Raw genomic sequence first — 16,645 nt, forward strand, 5'->3', positions numbered from 1 at the left:
CATTTAGTTTTTGAGACATTTTCATTTTGAAGAAAACTATAATAATTTTGTTTACTTTTTACAAATATTCAATGTTTAATAAGTCTTAAAAGTCAAAGGCAAATTTTCAGTTTTTTATTTAGTATAAGAGATATCATGAAAGTTGTTCAAAAATGAATATCTAGTGTCTTTTTTGGTTTATGGTTTAGGATTTAGTGTTTATGGTTTAAGGGTATGAAGTGAAAAACATTTTTGTGAAAGACTTTAACTACATCTTTTTTATGTTGCTTTTTTAGTGGCACTATTTTAAATGTTGCTTTTAGTGAAAAACATTTGAGGTTGCTTTTAACTACATGAAAGTTGTTCAAAAAGCCTCATTGTTTTAAATGTTTTTATTGGCATTGTTTCATTAATGTATTCGATGGTAGAACAACTCATTCTCGATTTAAAATTCAAATACATTTGATGATATAAAGCAACTATATTTGTAATACATTTTTTACATAATATAAAGAGACTTAATTATCTTTTATTTTATTTGTATTAAATTATTTATTGTAATTTATACATTAACGTATGCCGTGCAATACACGGGTTTCCAAAGCTAGTATATATGTATTCACAACATCAATCCCGTGCCATCACTTTCTCGTTAAATTCGTTGAAGGTTCCATGATACTCTCCATATAAACAAAACCCTAATTACCCGAATCATCAAGAACAAGAGTGAAGCAGAAGATTTATATTTGAATTAGATGGAGTACAGAACTCTAGACCTGGTGATCGTGTCCGCAAAGGGCCTGAAGAAATCGAGCCTGATGGGGCGAATGGACGTCTACGCGGTGGCCACCATCTCCGGCGGGTCCGGCAAAGTCCAAAGGCTCCGAACGACCGTGGACAAGAGCGGTGACTCCAAGCCCACGTGGAACTTTCCGATGAAGTTCATTGTGGAGGAGTCAAATGGGTTACAAACGCTGGTTGTAAAGATCAAGAAAGTGAGTGTGTTCGGTGGCAGTAAGTGTTTGGGCGAAGTCAACGTGCCGGTCAAAGAGCTTATGGAGGGAGGTGTGATTGATGGGAATGGGAACAAGAACAAGTTGAGGAGTGGTTGTTATGATGTTATAACCAAGTCCGGGAAAGTGCATGGGGGGTTGAGTTTTTGGTATGAGTTTGGAGACACGTTTACCGGGAAACCGCAGGGGTTTTAGTGAAAGAATATGTGGGATGAAGATGATCGGGTGATTGCAGTGACCGGTGGTTGATGATGGTGGTTGCCGTGGTTCTTGATTTTTTTTTTTTTTTTGTTCTTTTACTTTTAGTGAAAATGTGAATTAGGGTTTTCTGTAAAAATAGGTTTGTTAGATGATAGTAACACAAGTATTAGGGTACTGCACCATGAACATTGTTATTCAAATTGTTCATAGTCATGTTCTTATGATCTTTAACGTGGAGCTCAAGTTTCAGGTGTATTCTGTTAAATAAAATTTCGATGGATGGAATACTTGCACGGTGATATCAATATATTATGTTGGTCGGTAAAAACTGCAATTTTTTATGAAAAATCAATTGTATTGTGTGGATTCGGGAAGTCTAGATCTAAAGGGTTGTTTGGTATCCTCTTAATTGTTTCATTACCTTTGAATTGGTATTTTAGTGTTTAAGAAAAACCGGATTTGACAATATAGTTTATCCATACAACTTGTAGAAAATTTAAAAACTTGCTTCAAATGCATGGAGTATTTTTAGTTGTGATACTTATAGATAATTAATTTAATCGATTATGTGCTTTTAATATTTAAATTTAAAGATATATGTTCTGACTCTTTTGTTTTAAATTCTAAAATATTTCGTGATTAGTTTTTTTTTTTCACGGTCATTTGAATTATTGGCGAGCCACTTATCCGCCAGATCATCTGCATTCCACTCCTAGGAAGAAACTCACCATGGTGAGAAAACCCGCTAGCCCAACCTGGACCCCCTATTGTTTTTGTCACCGACAAGATTTAAACCCAAAACTTCTCTCATTTTAAATAAAGTTTTTAAGTGTTTTACCACAATCACGTAGGCCAGCAATCATTGATGATTAATTTCATTTAGTGACTACTGCTTTTATCATTTATTTATGTTTTATGATAATCATTTGTATTATACTATCAATTATGGGGTGTTATCCGGGGCGTCACCCGGCCAAGTAGAGTGCTTTCATACGATACACCGCAACACTACCGACGCCAAGGGACGTGAAAAGCTCTTTCGCGAGAGCTGTCGAGTGTGAAAAGGCTATACAGCTATTCGGGTCGTTTTGGGAACCGTGCAACGGCTCTTTGAGGCCATAAATTAAACAAAATAAAAAGAATTGTTAAAAATATAGTATAAATGGTGGATACCTCACACTCAAAATTCACTCGTTTTCGACCCAAGAAATATTGTGAAGATGAATTCGTTCGTTTTTTTTTTAATTGGTTATCACAATAATATAATCATAGCCTACCAGCACATGGTCATCAAGGCCGAACAATGTATAATATTCGCATACAACACAAGGATCAATACGCTCAAAATAAGTTGTTAGGGCCCGTGTGGGTTTATTTAGTCTAAACACATGGATTGACCCGACAAATCCAACTATATAAAGTATTCACACACATGGATCAGTAGGACCAAATTAACTTGTTATAACCCGGTGTGTATTTGTGTAGACAAATCAACTCACCAACACATGACAATGATATGATGGGATCCTTCAAAACCCAACCGTGTATAGTATTCACACAAAAATAACATCAGTACGACCAACTTGACTTAATAATATAGTCAGTAAAAACAACCTACCAACACATGGCATAGCCTAGCAAGGCCCAATCGTGTACAATAACAAGGAACTGTATGACCAAGCTGAATTACTATAACTTAATTAATCTCGGTATAGACGTGCACAAAAAAAAACCGGTTCCGGTTCGTACCCAATGTACCCCATACCCTGTTAGGGTATTATTATACCCGGAAAACCCTACCCGGATCCATATATTTTCCCAAAAATCGGTTCCTACCCGGTTCCGGTTCCAACCCGGTGCCGGTTCCTACCCGAAATAACTGGATCCGTCGGGTTTTTTTCGAAAAGGAGCCGTTGTAACCGGTTACATAGGTAATATAGCCGTTGTAACCGGTTCCAACGGTAATATAGCCGTTGGAACCGGTTTTTGAGTTAAAAAAAACTATATAAAGGCTTGTATGATCACTTGTTTTACCACTCCAACTCAAAAACATTAAGAAAACTTATCGGTTTACACTTTACACTCCAATTTTTTTCAATTCCATTCCACCACCACTTGATAACTAGTTATTATGGCAAACCAAAACAAGGGCAAAAGAAAGGCGGCGGCTACCGATTCCGTTTTTATTGACCTAATTCGTGCTGAAGATGGCACCGGAGTTGCACAGATCATCCCTCATAACCGCAACAAAGAAGTATGGCGGAATTGGGATTTGGTTGAGTTGCTTAATGGAGACGTTAAGGCTCGTTGCAAATTGTGTGGCACTTATTTAAAGCATAATTCAAACTCTACTTTAAAAAAGCACATCGAGAAGAAATTTTGCAAAATGTTGAAAGAAGTTCCCACCACGGTCCAAGCCGAATTGGGTAAAGATTGGACAATATTTCGTTACAACGTGAAAGCTGTTCACGATAGGATGGCGAAATTCGTGATTCAACAAGGTTTGCTGTTTAACCACTTCGATAACCCTCAATTGACGGCCTTGATTAGAGAGACTCTTCAACCGCGCTACACCTATGTAAGTCATACCATTCTTTGACGTCATTGTCTAAAGTTGTGGGAATGTGCCAAAAAAGATTTAATTGAGTTTTTTAACACTATACAAACGGGTGTCAATTTAACTAGTGATGTTTGGTCGGCACCCCATGGGTTACCGGAATCGTACCTTTGTGTCACCGCTCATTGGATCGATCTGGTTTCTTGGCAAATGATGAAACGCACCATCGCGTTTGAAAACTTTCCGTTTTCACGTACCGCCGATAAATTGTTTGAAATTTTGGATGAGGTAATAACGACTTTTAACTTGAGGTAAAAAAAATTTCAATGTCGTTTGATAACGCATCTAACAATACAAAGGCGGTAGACAAATTATATTTAAAATATTCACCACCTTGCTATGGAAAGTTTTTTCATGCTCGATGTGTTGCCCACATTATTAATTTGGTTGTTCAAGATGGTCTTGACAATGAAACCATGGAAGGCGGTTTGAGATTCTTTAGATTGATGTTACAAGATATTTTCAAAAGTGGGAAAAGAAGACATCTTGAATACAAAAACTATTGCAAGTCGGTTGATAGAAAATATTTGGGGCCGAATTGAGACGTTCCAACACGTTGGAACTCGACTTGTAATATGTTCGCTTGTGCTTTTTCCCAAAGAGAAACTTTACAATCGTTTCATAGAACGCTTGTGGATCGTTGCGAGGCCGATATGTTTCCCAACGGTGCTTGGGATAATATCGGTTATTTCTTGGAGTATCTTGATATTTTCAAAACCGCAACAACTAAATTTTCGGGGGTTTACTATCCTACTAGTTGTTGAGTGTTACAAGAATTATACATCTCATTGAATTTCAAAGAGTTTGAAAACAAAAATAATCTTTTCGAGCATATTTTTTACCCAATGAATAAGAAATTCCTAAAATATTTTGAGGGAATACCACCCATGTTTACTTGTGCCGCTTTAAACCCCTACTTGAATGTTGCCGGGGTTGAGGCGTTGATCGAGGAAATATATGACAACATGGGTGCGCACGAGATCGATCCGATGTCGTCGACGGAAGCAAAGGATTCTTTCAACAAATCCCTTCAAGAAATCTATGATCATTATTTCAAAATTTATGATCCAAGCTTAAAGTCGACTTTTGTGAGGCAAGCAACATCAAGTAAGCCATGTAAGGACAAGCTTATAAACATGATGAATGTGGTTCGTGAGTCGGCAGCTAAGCGGCAAAGGGGTAACACACTAACAAGCGAACTTGGGCGATATAGTGGAGCAAACTATGTAGAAGGTGCATCGGTCGAGGAAGTTCGCAACCTTGATATTTTGGCATGGTGGAAAGGAAAGCAAAACGAATTTCCTATTCTTTCCGCCATGGCTCGTGACTTGCTAAGCGTCCAAGCTTCAACGGTTACTTCGAAATCGGTTTTTTCACTTAGTGGAAGGATGTTATCGATGCGAAGAACCAAACTCACTCCCGAGTCCTTAAAGATGTGCATTTGCCTAAAGGATCATTTGGACGCGGTGGATCGTATACAAGACAAGGCGAACTTTGAAGACGAAATACCACTTGAACGTCCAATTCAAGAGATGGAAGAAGAATCTTCGGGTGAAGAAGATGAAGTCGAAGAAGTTTGACGAATTTTAATTTGTATGTTTTTTATTTGTTCTGGTAAAATGTATTATGTAACACGAATCAATTAACTAATGTAACAAGCTTTTAAAGTGTTATTTGTTTGTGTTAAATAAAAAATTTGTCTTAAACTAACTTTTGAACATATATATAATTATAGAACAACTAGCAACCGCTTCATTATAACACAACGAACATTGTTGCAAAATGATTAACTACATACATTATTAAACATAAAACTAAAAATAACAAACATTATTCGTTGTTTTCATCCCGCCCTCTACGACCATCAAGCTTTATTACCGGCGGCGGGGGCTTGACTTGTACGGCTTCTCCTTTTTTGGCATCTAAATGTTTTTTTTTCTTTGCAATACTTATTGGTATGCTTACGAAGAGTGGAATTCGATCCCGCCTTCAAAAACTTGCCACAGTATTTGCAGCGCGCCATCTCCTATGTGTCGGTCATAGCACACAAGTCATAGTGAACCCAAACCTCGGGGCATCTCAGGGTATCGATAACCATAACAACTTCGTCATTTGTTGCCATTGGTAATGGTTTAACAAGTGGTTTAACAAGTAATAGAAGTGTTTAACAAGTTAGGGGAGTTGGTTAACAAGTTCTAAACCTAGTATGTCTATATATAGTATGTGTGGGGGTGTTTGAACATTCAAAACCGGTTCCAACGGTCTAAAAACGGTAATATAGCCGTTGAAACCGGTTTCCAACGGTCAAATTGATTTTAATAAGGAAAACCCGGTGGAACCGGTTTTCAGGTATAAACCGGACCCGGTTCCTATCCTACCCGGTTCCACTGGTTCTTGATTTTTGCCTACCGGGTCGGGTCTGGTTCCTACCCGGAACCTGACAGGAACCGGTTCCATTTTGTACCCGGTTCCTAAAAAAACCGGTTCCTACCCGGTTCCGGGTTTTAAAAATACCCGATTTGTGCACGACTATCTAGGTATGTGTAACCAAAATTCCAAAATGTTTTTATTCTTTTTGAGTTCATTATTTATCTTGATGCACGGATTTAAATTTTATAAACACCATAAGGACATCTTAATAATATAGTCAGTAAAAATCTCAAATAAGGCATCACAACTAATCTAATTCTTTTGGTATAGTATTTGATGCTTATGAATCACTTCATCTAAGAGTCTTGAAAATCATCATCATCATCATCGTACTCAGAATATAACAAACTGTGTATTTGTGCATAAAGATCCGACTAAATTCGGTAGAATATATCCCGCTATAAAGGTTAAAGAAAGCTTTCAAAATCAGAAATCTAGTCCCAGTCAAATTGAGCATTTACATAAGATGAAAAGTTGGATCAGGTGGGTACGAGCGCTAAAATCTGGTTCTTGATAATCCCCATGCATTTTTGAATCTCGGCGTACACCTGCAGGTTCTGGGCAGAGCAAGGTTGTAAACTGGAAACCGCAGAATCCAGTATACTTGCAACTTCAGCTGAAGGAAACTGTCTTTCTGTACATTTCTGAATTTTCCATGCATAAACCACATATTAGATTCCAACTCAGACCACGGGTCAAACGCTTGACTGGATTGACCCGAAACACTTCTCCACTTTTAGTACATTTCTAACCGAGGGTGAGGCTTATTTTTGACCCGTTTTCTCTGCTAAAGATAAAACATGACCCTGATGGAACCGAGATAAATGAATGGGTCAAAATAGTCGCCCAAGTGGGTTGACTCGAAACACATTTTCTCTAGTTTTAGTAAATGTCAAAACAGATCTCAAGTTTATTTTTGACCCATTTACTCTGTTATTGGAAAAACTTGGCCCTAATGGGCCCGTTTATAAGTAGGGGTGTAAACGAGCCAAGCTGCTCGTCAACTACTACTCAAGATTGGCTCGTTAACAGCCTGAACCACACCAAGCTTAAGCGAGCTCGAGCCCATGCCTATATATAAGTTTGTTTAATAGACAAGCCAGAGCCCAAGCTTCACTTATCGAGCTGGAGCTAGCTCACGAGCCTAAATGAGTTTATTAGTTTTATAACTTGTGTAAGTATGTTAAATATATATTTATATAATAATTATTATCAAATATAAAATTATCATAAAAATAACTATATAATATATATACAATGTTAATCTATAAAAAATATTTTAAATATATATAAACCAATAAAAAATAATCAAACCGAGCCCAAGCTTGAAAAATTACACACGAGCTGAAGTTTAGCTTTAGAATAGAGGTCAACAGTAGCTGATCTTGAGCTCGAGAAATAGAGGTCGACACCAGCCAAGCTCTTAACTCGAGCTCCTGTAAGTTAAACGGGCTGAGCTTGAGCGCAGTCCTGCACTGGCTTGGCTCGTTTACACACCTCTTTATATGTAAATGGGTCGTAACATGACACCTATTCATCGTCTTACCTGAATGATAAAGAGAGTAGCAACGCACCGAGTAATCAGATCAGAGGGAACTGATGCTTTGTTTCTATCTGATGGAATCATGGGATTTGAATCAAGCTTTTGATACAATGGCAAACTGGAATGAGGTGGACCGGAGGCAATAGGAATGTAGGAATCATCCAACGTAAGCAAATTATTCATGTAATCAACAGCTTTGTCAATCTCAACCGTTGGATTCAGCCTCAGTGATGACAATGCCTATGTCATTATTATTCAGTCAATATTACCATTAGAATCCATTCCCATATAACATTAATTTTTTTAAGAAATTAAAAAAAAGAACCTGTATAGCTATATCCACCATCATACGAGCCCTGGTTCGGGATATCCCAACAATCTCATTCACCTGATATTTTGACTCTTGGGTGTCAGCAGCCGCCTTTTCCAAGTTAACCTGCTGGTTTTGCTGATACGTATTGCGTTGTCTCAACCGAAACAAAGCAGAAGAAACCTGACAAACAGGAAGTTGACTTTTAGTACGAGTCAAATGGGTCGGTTCAACAGAAATAGTGGTACACTTGCCTGAGTATTGGCATCATTTAACTGTACCAGAACAGCTGCATATTGCTTTTTGAAAGCATCTGAATCCTTTAGAGCATAATCACCTACAGTTTGGTTTTCCAGCACATCATCATTCATTCGCGTCAACTCGATAACTACAGCCTCCTGCACATTCAAGGGGTCTGATTAATATTTGACATGTAATTTTATTGAATAATAAAGAAATTAACTAGAGCCACCTTTTTGTCAAGAGCGCGAGTCAACTCGGAAATTGCTTCAACATCAGCTTCTTTTGCTTGGAATTTTGCAAGATGATCTGAGAGTGTATCACTTGGTCCATTTCCCGACCCATTGACTTTGACCTCGTTTAAACTCTCAAAGAATTTGTCTATAGATTTTCTGGGCATCAATGATGCAGGCAAATTCTCAAAGGAATTTAATGGCATGCAATCAGTATCCTGAAACCAAATGAAATAATTTAACAAAGACAAATTAATATATGTAAAATACAAGGGTGTGAAAAAGGGATGCAGTAATTACCATGACTATTTCAGCACCTAGATCGGGGTGATGAAACTGAACGCGACACCTGTTATGATCTATGGTCAGAATAGTTCCGTCATGGATCTCTCTTGTTTTTGGATAAATAGCTAATACGCGTTGTCCTTTGGATAATGGCCTTGCAAGATGGGTTGGCAATCCGTCTCGGCTACCGGCACAAAGTTCAGTATAATGTGTCAGCACGGAATCCCGAAACTGATTAAGTTTGACTTTTTCTTCCTTTAGAAATTGGCCCGAGAACCTCCGTGGCTTGCCAAGAGAACTGCAACAATGTTATATAAAATATCCTTACAAATTGGTGTGTAAATGAATCGAACGAACATGAACGGAAAATGGTCATGTTAGTTCGTTTAACTTTAACCGAATAAACGATCACGAACATATAAACGGAAAGCATTATCTTGTTTCTGTTCATTTGTTAAAAAAAATGAACGTCTTCGGTTATGTCTGTTCGTTCATATAGAAAATGAAAATGTCCATGTTTGTTTATGTTCGTTCGCTAACAGTATAAATGAACAGAACAGCTCCTAAACGTAAACATACAAGCATAACTAAACATAGATAAACGAACATAACTGAGTGAACACCAATTAAAAGTAAATGTGAACATAAATCTGTTAAGCCTATAATATTAATAAACTAGACAAAATTATAATGGGTGATATTTTATTTTCATAAAATTAGACTGAATTGTAACGTACCTAAAGAATTAAATGAATATATAAACGAACAGCCTTAAATAAACGTAAACTAATGAACACAGATACCTTCTGATTACGCCCCATTCAATGCGGGTTGATCTCGGAACATGACCTAAACCAACATGATACAAGTACTCTACAAACTCCCTTTTGGCAAACCAAGGTTCATCTATTGCACTATAGAACCATTCAAATGTACACCATCTTCGCATTAGTGGATTTGATAGACAATTAGAAAGCTCTCCCTGCAAATGGAATGTCACAAAGTCAACTAACATGATCAAACCTTCTAAAGTTAATACAAATACAGAAAGTGCCAGAAAAATACCTTAAGTTTGTCTATTCTTTGACTGTGAGAAGGCAAGTGTAGGTTTGACTTCGACTTGCCTACAACTACATTAGATAAATTAGAAACTTCAAGAGCCTTTGGTTTGTACATTTTACGCTTGTTTCTGGATTTGGTACATGTGTTAGACGGTTTGATATCAGAAACATGTAATTTTGTTCTTGAGTGAAGACTAGAAGAAACATGGTGACCAGTTTTGACCAATTGTGCTGCATGAGTAGCCTACAATACAATCAATGAGAGTTAATAAAGTATCATTATGTCAAATAAAAGTTGGGATTAAAGTTGTATGACGCCCCGAACCATCAAGAAGTGTACAATACACAAGATTATCAGCAAGTATATATTTAAAATGCAGAATTCTTTAAGCATACCTCAGCCTCAACAGACTCTCTGGGAGTTGTATCAACAGAAGCTTCAGCTTTTGAAACCTGATATAAGCATCACATTAGCATCAGATATATCATGCCATAAGTTACTCGAAAGTAAAAATAATGTGTAGTGATGTCTACCCTATAATAAAGTGTTTTATCTCTTAATAGGTCAGGCCAAACGGGTAAGTAAAACAAAAGTAGATAGAGAGGAAAGCAGTGTAATATGTCCAAAGTATCCAAAGTGTAATTTTTAAAAAAAACCTCAAATCTTTTTTACTTAAATAATATGAATATATGATTTCTTAACTATTTTGACACTTACCGGTTTTGAGCCATTACCCAGCCCACCCTTTTTGCCAGCTCAACATAAAATTTTCATGAAAGCGGTGTAATATGTCCAAACTCCAAAGTACCAAAGCGTAATTTAAAAAAAAAACCTCCTCAAATCTTTTTTACTGAATCGTTAAGAAATAACCTCCTCAAATCTTTTTAATAGTTAAGAAATAAAATGATTTCTTAACTATTTTGACAATTACCCGTTTTGAATCATTACCCAGTGCACCCATTGTGCCAGCTCAACATAAAATTTTCATGCACAGGCTTACTCTACTAAATGCCATGATCTTTTGTCTCTTTCTGGGAACCTTTGTTTCAGAAGCAGCATTTGTGCCGTCAACCAAGTTTTTAGCCGATGTCTGAAGTTTGTGATCAGCAACCTTTGATCTAGAGATCAACTGTTTCCCGTTACGCTTCTCTCCCCGGCGATTTGCAGGCGTATTTAGCAGTAATCGAGAATCATCAAAAGTTTCGTCTTTTCCTTCATAGGGGATACAAAAATATAAAATGTAGTTAATAAAAATTTGATCAGCAATAACTGAGTTCAAACTTCAAGATAAGCAAAATCTTACCATCTGAAGGTTAAAATTTAAATATATCCAATTTATGCTCGATAAGTAACAGAAGAAAGAGTATTAATCAAATTTCTTCCATGTGACTATATCTTACCATTTTCGTTTCCTTCGGGAGAAATCAGCAAAGACAAATTTGCCAAAGTTTCCGGTGCATCAAAGGCAGAATCTTCATCTGCTAAGAAGCAAAGATGAACTTGTCAGAAGCTTAAAGTATGTTTAAGAGTTAACCACTTGGATGGTCCCTGTGGTATGTGCATATTGCAATTATGGTCCTCAAGTTTGAGAAATCGCATTATGCTCCCAAGTATTTCTAAAGTGTAACGCGGATGGTCCTTGGAATGAATAGGCGTAGTTTTCCCAATTAAGTGCATGTGAAATGACTAAAATTACCCTCACTATTATTAATCAACTTAAGAACCATACCTGCAATATGGGCATCCGCGGTGACCATTGAAATAATAGCTTTGCATTATGTGTTTAACAGAATTCTATCACACTAATAGAACTGAAAGCAAAAAAATGAAAGGTATATTTGGAACTGATTATACAAGCTACTTTACCTCTTTTTTTGGAAACATGAGAATATCCTGAAGGTCTTGCATCAGCAACTTTAATATTAAAATTTCTTTGTATAGTACCTAAATTCTGCCCTTCTGTACCACTACAGGCTTCTCGTGTGTAATCTAAATGTGTGTTTTCTTTTTTATCAACTCTTACTTTTCTCCCATGTGTTCCTTTCTTATCATGTAATGAAAAAACAGCCTTAGCTTTTTCCTTATTCTTGTCTCGAGACAATTCTGTATTATCAGTTTCCATGCTACCTTCAATGTCATCATCATCAACAAACCAACCGCTACCCACATCTGATTCTTCATACTGTTTCAAAAAATCAATAATCACACTCATATTTCTTTTCTGTTTTTAAGAAAATAAACCTTATATCAAACTGATTATTAGGCTAAAAGTTCATTTATGTTAGTTTATTTAATAAATGAACGAATATGAACTTTAACATTTTGTTCATTTAGTTAAGTGGCAGAGCATGAACACATGCCTCGTTCACACATTTATGTTTGTAACTTTTGTTCGTTTACTTTTATTTATGTTCGTTATTTACGTTTTATGTTCGTTCATTTACGTTCATTAGTATATTATTTAAATTTACAGGCATATGACCATTTAGTCTGGATTTAGCTCCGTTATGTCCGTTCCACCATGTTTAGTTATGTTCGTTCGTTTACATTCCTGAACCGTTCTTTTATACTTTTAATGAATGCACGTAAAGGAACAAAGAACAAGAAAACCTTGTTCATTTATGAGTTCGTGTAAGCATCTAAAAAAGCTGATTGAAACTTAAGTCTCATATTTCTTGATATTGTTAGCATTAGTCATTTAAGATAAAGCACCTACCATTCTTTCAGCACTATGACTAGGCGATGACATCAGACTTCCAGATCTTCTAGAAGCCACTGCCAGTGTCATTGCTATACTGTGAGCAACCTCTTCATCATCATTTTCCCTCGGTTTTAGGCCTTTCTTAACATTTCCATATGAATGTGGGACAGGGAAACGTGGGGTCCGTTTTCCAACAACACGAGACCGGGTTCCTATAAGTTCAAAAAAAACAAAAAAAAAAAAGCTGTCTCAAAACGTATCTGTAAACCACTTAAATGATTAAAAATCACAATAAAGATGTATGAATATTCTCATTAAAGTGATTCCAATTATGATTATTTGATATATTGAGATCTCAGAAATCACTTACCAGCAGAGCGTTTCTTCTTTAATAATGGCAAGCAACCAAAGACTGTTGGAACAGCCTCCGGATGCAACCGAGAATATGTAACCTCATGAAGTTTGCGCTGCGTGCGTTTTTTAGGCTTCCGAGATGATCCTGCTCCATCATTCCTTTCTTGATCACTATCCCTATCGTCCTGAAAAATCACAATTAATAAATTAACAGCACTAATCCAATTTGACAAGCAAGGTGCCTAATAGAACATTGTTGGTAGATTAGATAGAACACAAAGTGCGCAACGCCTTTCTAAAATCAAATTGTTTTCAACGCATACATACATGCATGCGTATGTTTGTGTATGTACCCAAAGCTAAGTGGAATGAAATTCTGCATTTTATAGTATCATTACCCCCCCCCCCCCCCGGTCATTAGTAACTTCCAAATATAAAAAAACTGCCCTCTATGAACACACACATATATAATGTACAGAAAGAAAATATATAATTAAGTTTTCTTGATAGCAATAAAGCCCACAACAGAGGCTGTGCCCTCTGTTGCTGTAGTAATCCGTCATCATAGCAAAAACATTGGAGACATTCGTAAATTAACATATTTGAAATCTTACCATGTTGCTGTAGTAATCCGTCATCATAGCAATAAAGCCCACAACAGAGGCTGTGCCCTCTGGAAGAGATAAGTATGCCTGAAAGTTCCAAATGTCGATATAATACTAATTAGCAAAAGAAGTGAATGCGTAGCCGGTAGCTCTATTAATATATTAAATCCATGTGCAGAGATTAAAAGAAACAAAATATGTTGAAGCATGAGGTCACAAAAACAGCTCAATAAGAGTGTATGATTACTTTATTCAGAGAATAAACAGCCTCCGCCATTTCCACAGAGCGGTTTCGGAGGACAGCAGCCACCTAGATATATGCATATAGTATGTAAACGTAAGTAGATGCCATAACAAGTTCCAAACCAACTAACAAAGATATTAAGCCGACTGAAAATTGAATGAAACTTAGGTGACCTTTTTCCAGTCTTTCCCGTGCTTACGATACGCTTCATAAAAATGCTCCAACTCTTGGTTGCTCCAGTGTGGTCCCAACATGTCAGACAACTTCTTTTTCTGCAAATAATGTTGCTTGTGAGTTTAACAGTTGATAATGATTTGGATAGATCAGCAATAACATACAACTAAAAGGGAGAGCATCAATGTGTTACAATATGAAGAGGAATAATTAAAGTAAGTATACTAAATACTAAATATTTCTTGGTGGGCCCATGAGATCTCCCTGAAAAAGGAAATAGAGAATGAGAAGATTTTATGAAAACTAAATACTTATCACAGAAATCATCAGCAGGTGCCACAGATCCATCATGTAAAATGAATAATACATGAAATGAAATGTAGAAATATAGAATGGTTCTGAATAGCGAGATCAGCAGCTACAAACTAAAAAGCTAAACAGTTTTCGATTAGGTTGAAATAAAAACCAGGAAAACCTAAATTAATAATAAAAAGATAGAGAGTGATTACCAGAAGCAGTAGTGGAGTGGTCATTTGATCTGAATCTGACTGCCGATTTCAGTTTAATTATAAACGGATGGAATTCAATTGAATTGGGGCAAAGGCAGCATCAACCGCCAAAACCAAATTCAGAACGACACCACTGTCTTCCTATGTCAATTGTCACCACCTTTCTTTTTCTGCTTTTATTTTCAAACATAATATATATATTTCAAATTTTCTTTTCTTTTCTTTTTTATTTCTTTTTCAAACACTAGGAAATTCCATCGTTTTCTACTTAACTATTTTTTACAATATTATGGAAATGGTCATCAATTCATTGTTTTCCTCCTTTTTTTTTAAATAAAATAATAATATTACATAACTAAAATTAAATTTAACAAAAATATATTTAATACAACTAAAAATAAAAATAAAATTGCATCCAATACATATAAATAAAATAACAATAAGTAAAATTATTTAATTTTATTAAAAACATTAATTTCTTATCAATAATATAAAACATAAAATTAAACTTTTATTCAACTTTTTAATATGTAATAAAAGTATAAAATATAATATTATTAAATAACCGAACCAAAACCCCATCGTCCTTTTCAAACAAAAACCGTCGGCACCGCCAGCCACATGTACTCTTTCATTGGCAAATTGTGTTCCACGGCCTTTAGTCTATTAAACAAGCTTGAATTTTGAATTTATTTATAACCCAAGCATCAGTCCAACTCAAAGTCGACCTAAAGTTCAAGCCTCTTGGCCCTTGGGGCACAACTAAACTTGTTTCACGTAGAAAGTATATATAGAAAATGATGTACGTATCTATAAAATCATTCTAATGATTATATATTAATGGTAAGTTTGGTAATACTCACATATTGCTATTGTGCTAGAGTTACAAGTCTTACTGCATTGAATACCATCTTGTAATGCACGCATTTTTTGTCACGTATTCCAACTTCCTTTCAACATGTCTGCTTCCTAAGCATTACCTCTTTTCATATTTCTTTATCATAGTTCTTCACTCTAGAATTTATGTCACATACATCTCTGATGAAATTGGAAGGATTATAGATGATTTACAAGGAGGTTTCCGATCTGGCTGTCAATGTTGATGTGTATAGAGGTAGGGTAGTAGAGCTACTCGCGGATATCCAATCCGACCCGCGGATCGTTAATAAACATCCGCGGGAAGAACACGTGACCAGCAAAGTCATCCATAGTTCATCACAAGAAACGCTGCGCGGATCTCCATCATAACCCGCAGATTACTAATGAGCATCCGCGGAAGGAACCCGCAAGCAACGCAAGGGACTCATAATGCGCATGATCCCCACGTGATATGGAAGAGCAGTTGTAACAAACTATTTCTAGAAGATTCCTCCATGACCACCTGATAGCGACATCGACCAATGGAAAGATGACACATGGACACGTAATGGACGCCCCACGACGTGCACAGATAACAGACGGGTCCAGGCTGTCACGTCCAATAGTGGCTCGACACGTGTCCATTCAGTTGAGAAAAAAATATTACGATAGTGACAACTCCACCAATCACCTTCCCTCACCTTTCGGCTATAAATACCGACTTCATCTACTTCAGGTATTCATTCACATACACACTCTCAAGCCTTACGCAATATATTTGTACTTTCATTGATTATTCCAATCAGGACAGTACTTATTCTCACGCCAGAGGGTGGTTACGGGAAGACCCCCCATCGTGTCCTTCCCATAACGAGACTCACGGTGATCTGTTTTGCAGGCAGATAGCTTGGATCTGACGTCATTGCTACTCAATAGACTCACATTTGGGGTAAACATAAGTTCGGACTATCCAGTTCGGACTTGTGTTTCTTCAACGTGTACTCGTGCACTTTTTTCTATCTCCGACTTTAGATATCGCCAATGGTAAGGTTTCCTCCATGGTGATGTTTGTTGCATGGCGTGGATGGATCGGAAGACGACATGTTCGAGGTTCCCCACTTGCAATTGCAGTCATGGGGTCTAATTGGCAGAATTTCATATGTAGATATTGACAGTGTCTAGGGTTTGCAACAGATTATGTTGTCCTATGATTTAAGTTGTCTAATTGATTGTTTGAGATTTTGGTTTCTTTCTACAAGGTTTAAACCAAGAATTTGCTTGGATTCG

The 16,645-nt window shown here is 36.6% G+C and overlaps 2 protein-coding genes across 2 annotated transcripts; one reads left to right on the plus strand and one right to left on the minus strand.

The window, feature by feature from the left end:
• Positions 1–734: 734 nt before the first annotated feature.
• On the plus strand, positions 735–1,187 carry LOC143594751 (protein SRC2-like). Its single transcript, XM_077073990.1, has one exon. It carries the CDS (start codon positions 735–737, stop codon positions 1,185–1,187), a length of 453 nt encoding a protein of 150 aa, XP_076930105.1.
• Positions 1,188–7,838: 6,651 nt separating this feature from the next.
• Positions 7,839–16,281, minus strand: LOC143594760 (protein ALWAYS EARLY 3-like). Its single transcript, XM_077073998.1, has 16 exons — positions 16,240–16,281; positions 13,991–14,089; positions 13,821–13,883; positions 13,583–13,660; positions 12,985–13,153; positions 12,630–12,826; positions 11,780–12,095; positions 11,314–11,391; positions 10,914–11,125; positions 10,309–10,365; positions 9,917–10,156; positions 9,655–9,833; positions 8,867–9,149; positions 8,566–8,784; positions 8,109–8,491; positions 7,839–8,023 (listed from the first exon to the last, which is right to left on the minus strand). The coding sequence occupies exons 1-15, from the start codon at positions 16,279–16,281 to the stop codon at positions 8,309–8,311; spliced, it is 2,415 nt and encodes an 804-aa protein (XP_076930113.1). The 3' UTR covers positions 7,839–8,023; positions 8,109–8,308.
• Between the last annotated feature and the right edge of the window lie 364 nt (positions 16,282–16,645).

This window comes from Bidens hawaiensis, unplaced genomic scaffold, assembly GCF_021521415.1.
Source record: "Bidens hawaiensis isolate Kalapana, Puna unplaced genomic scaffold, B.hawaiensis_p1.1 tig00001692_1, whole genome shotgun sequence".
Lineage (NCBI taxonomy): Eukaryota > Viridiplantae > Streptophyta > Magnoliopsida > Asterales > Asteraceae > Bidens > Bidens hawaiensis.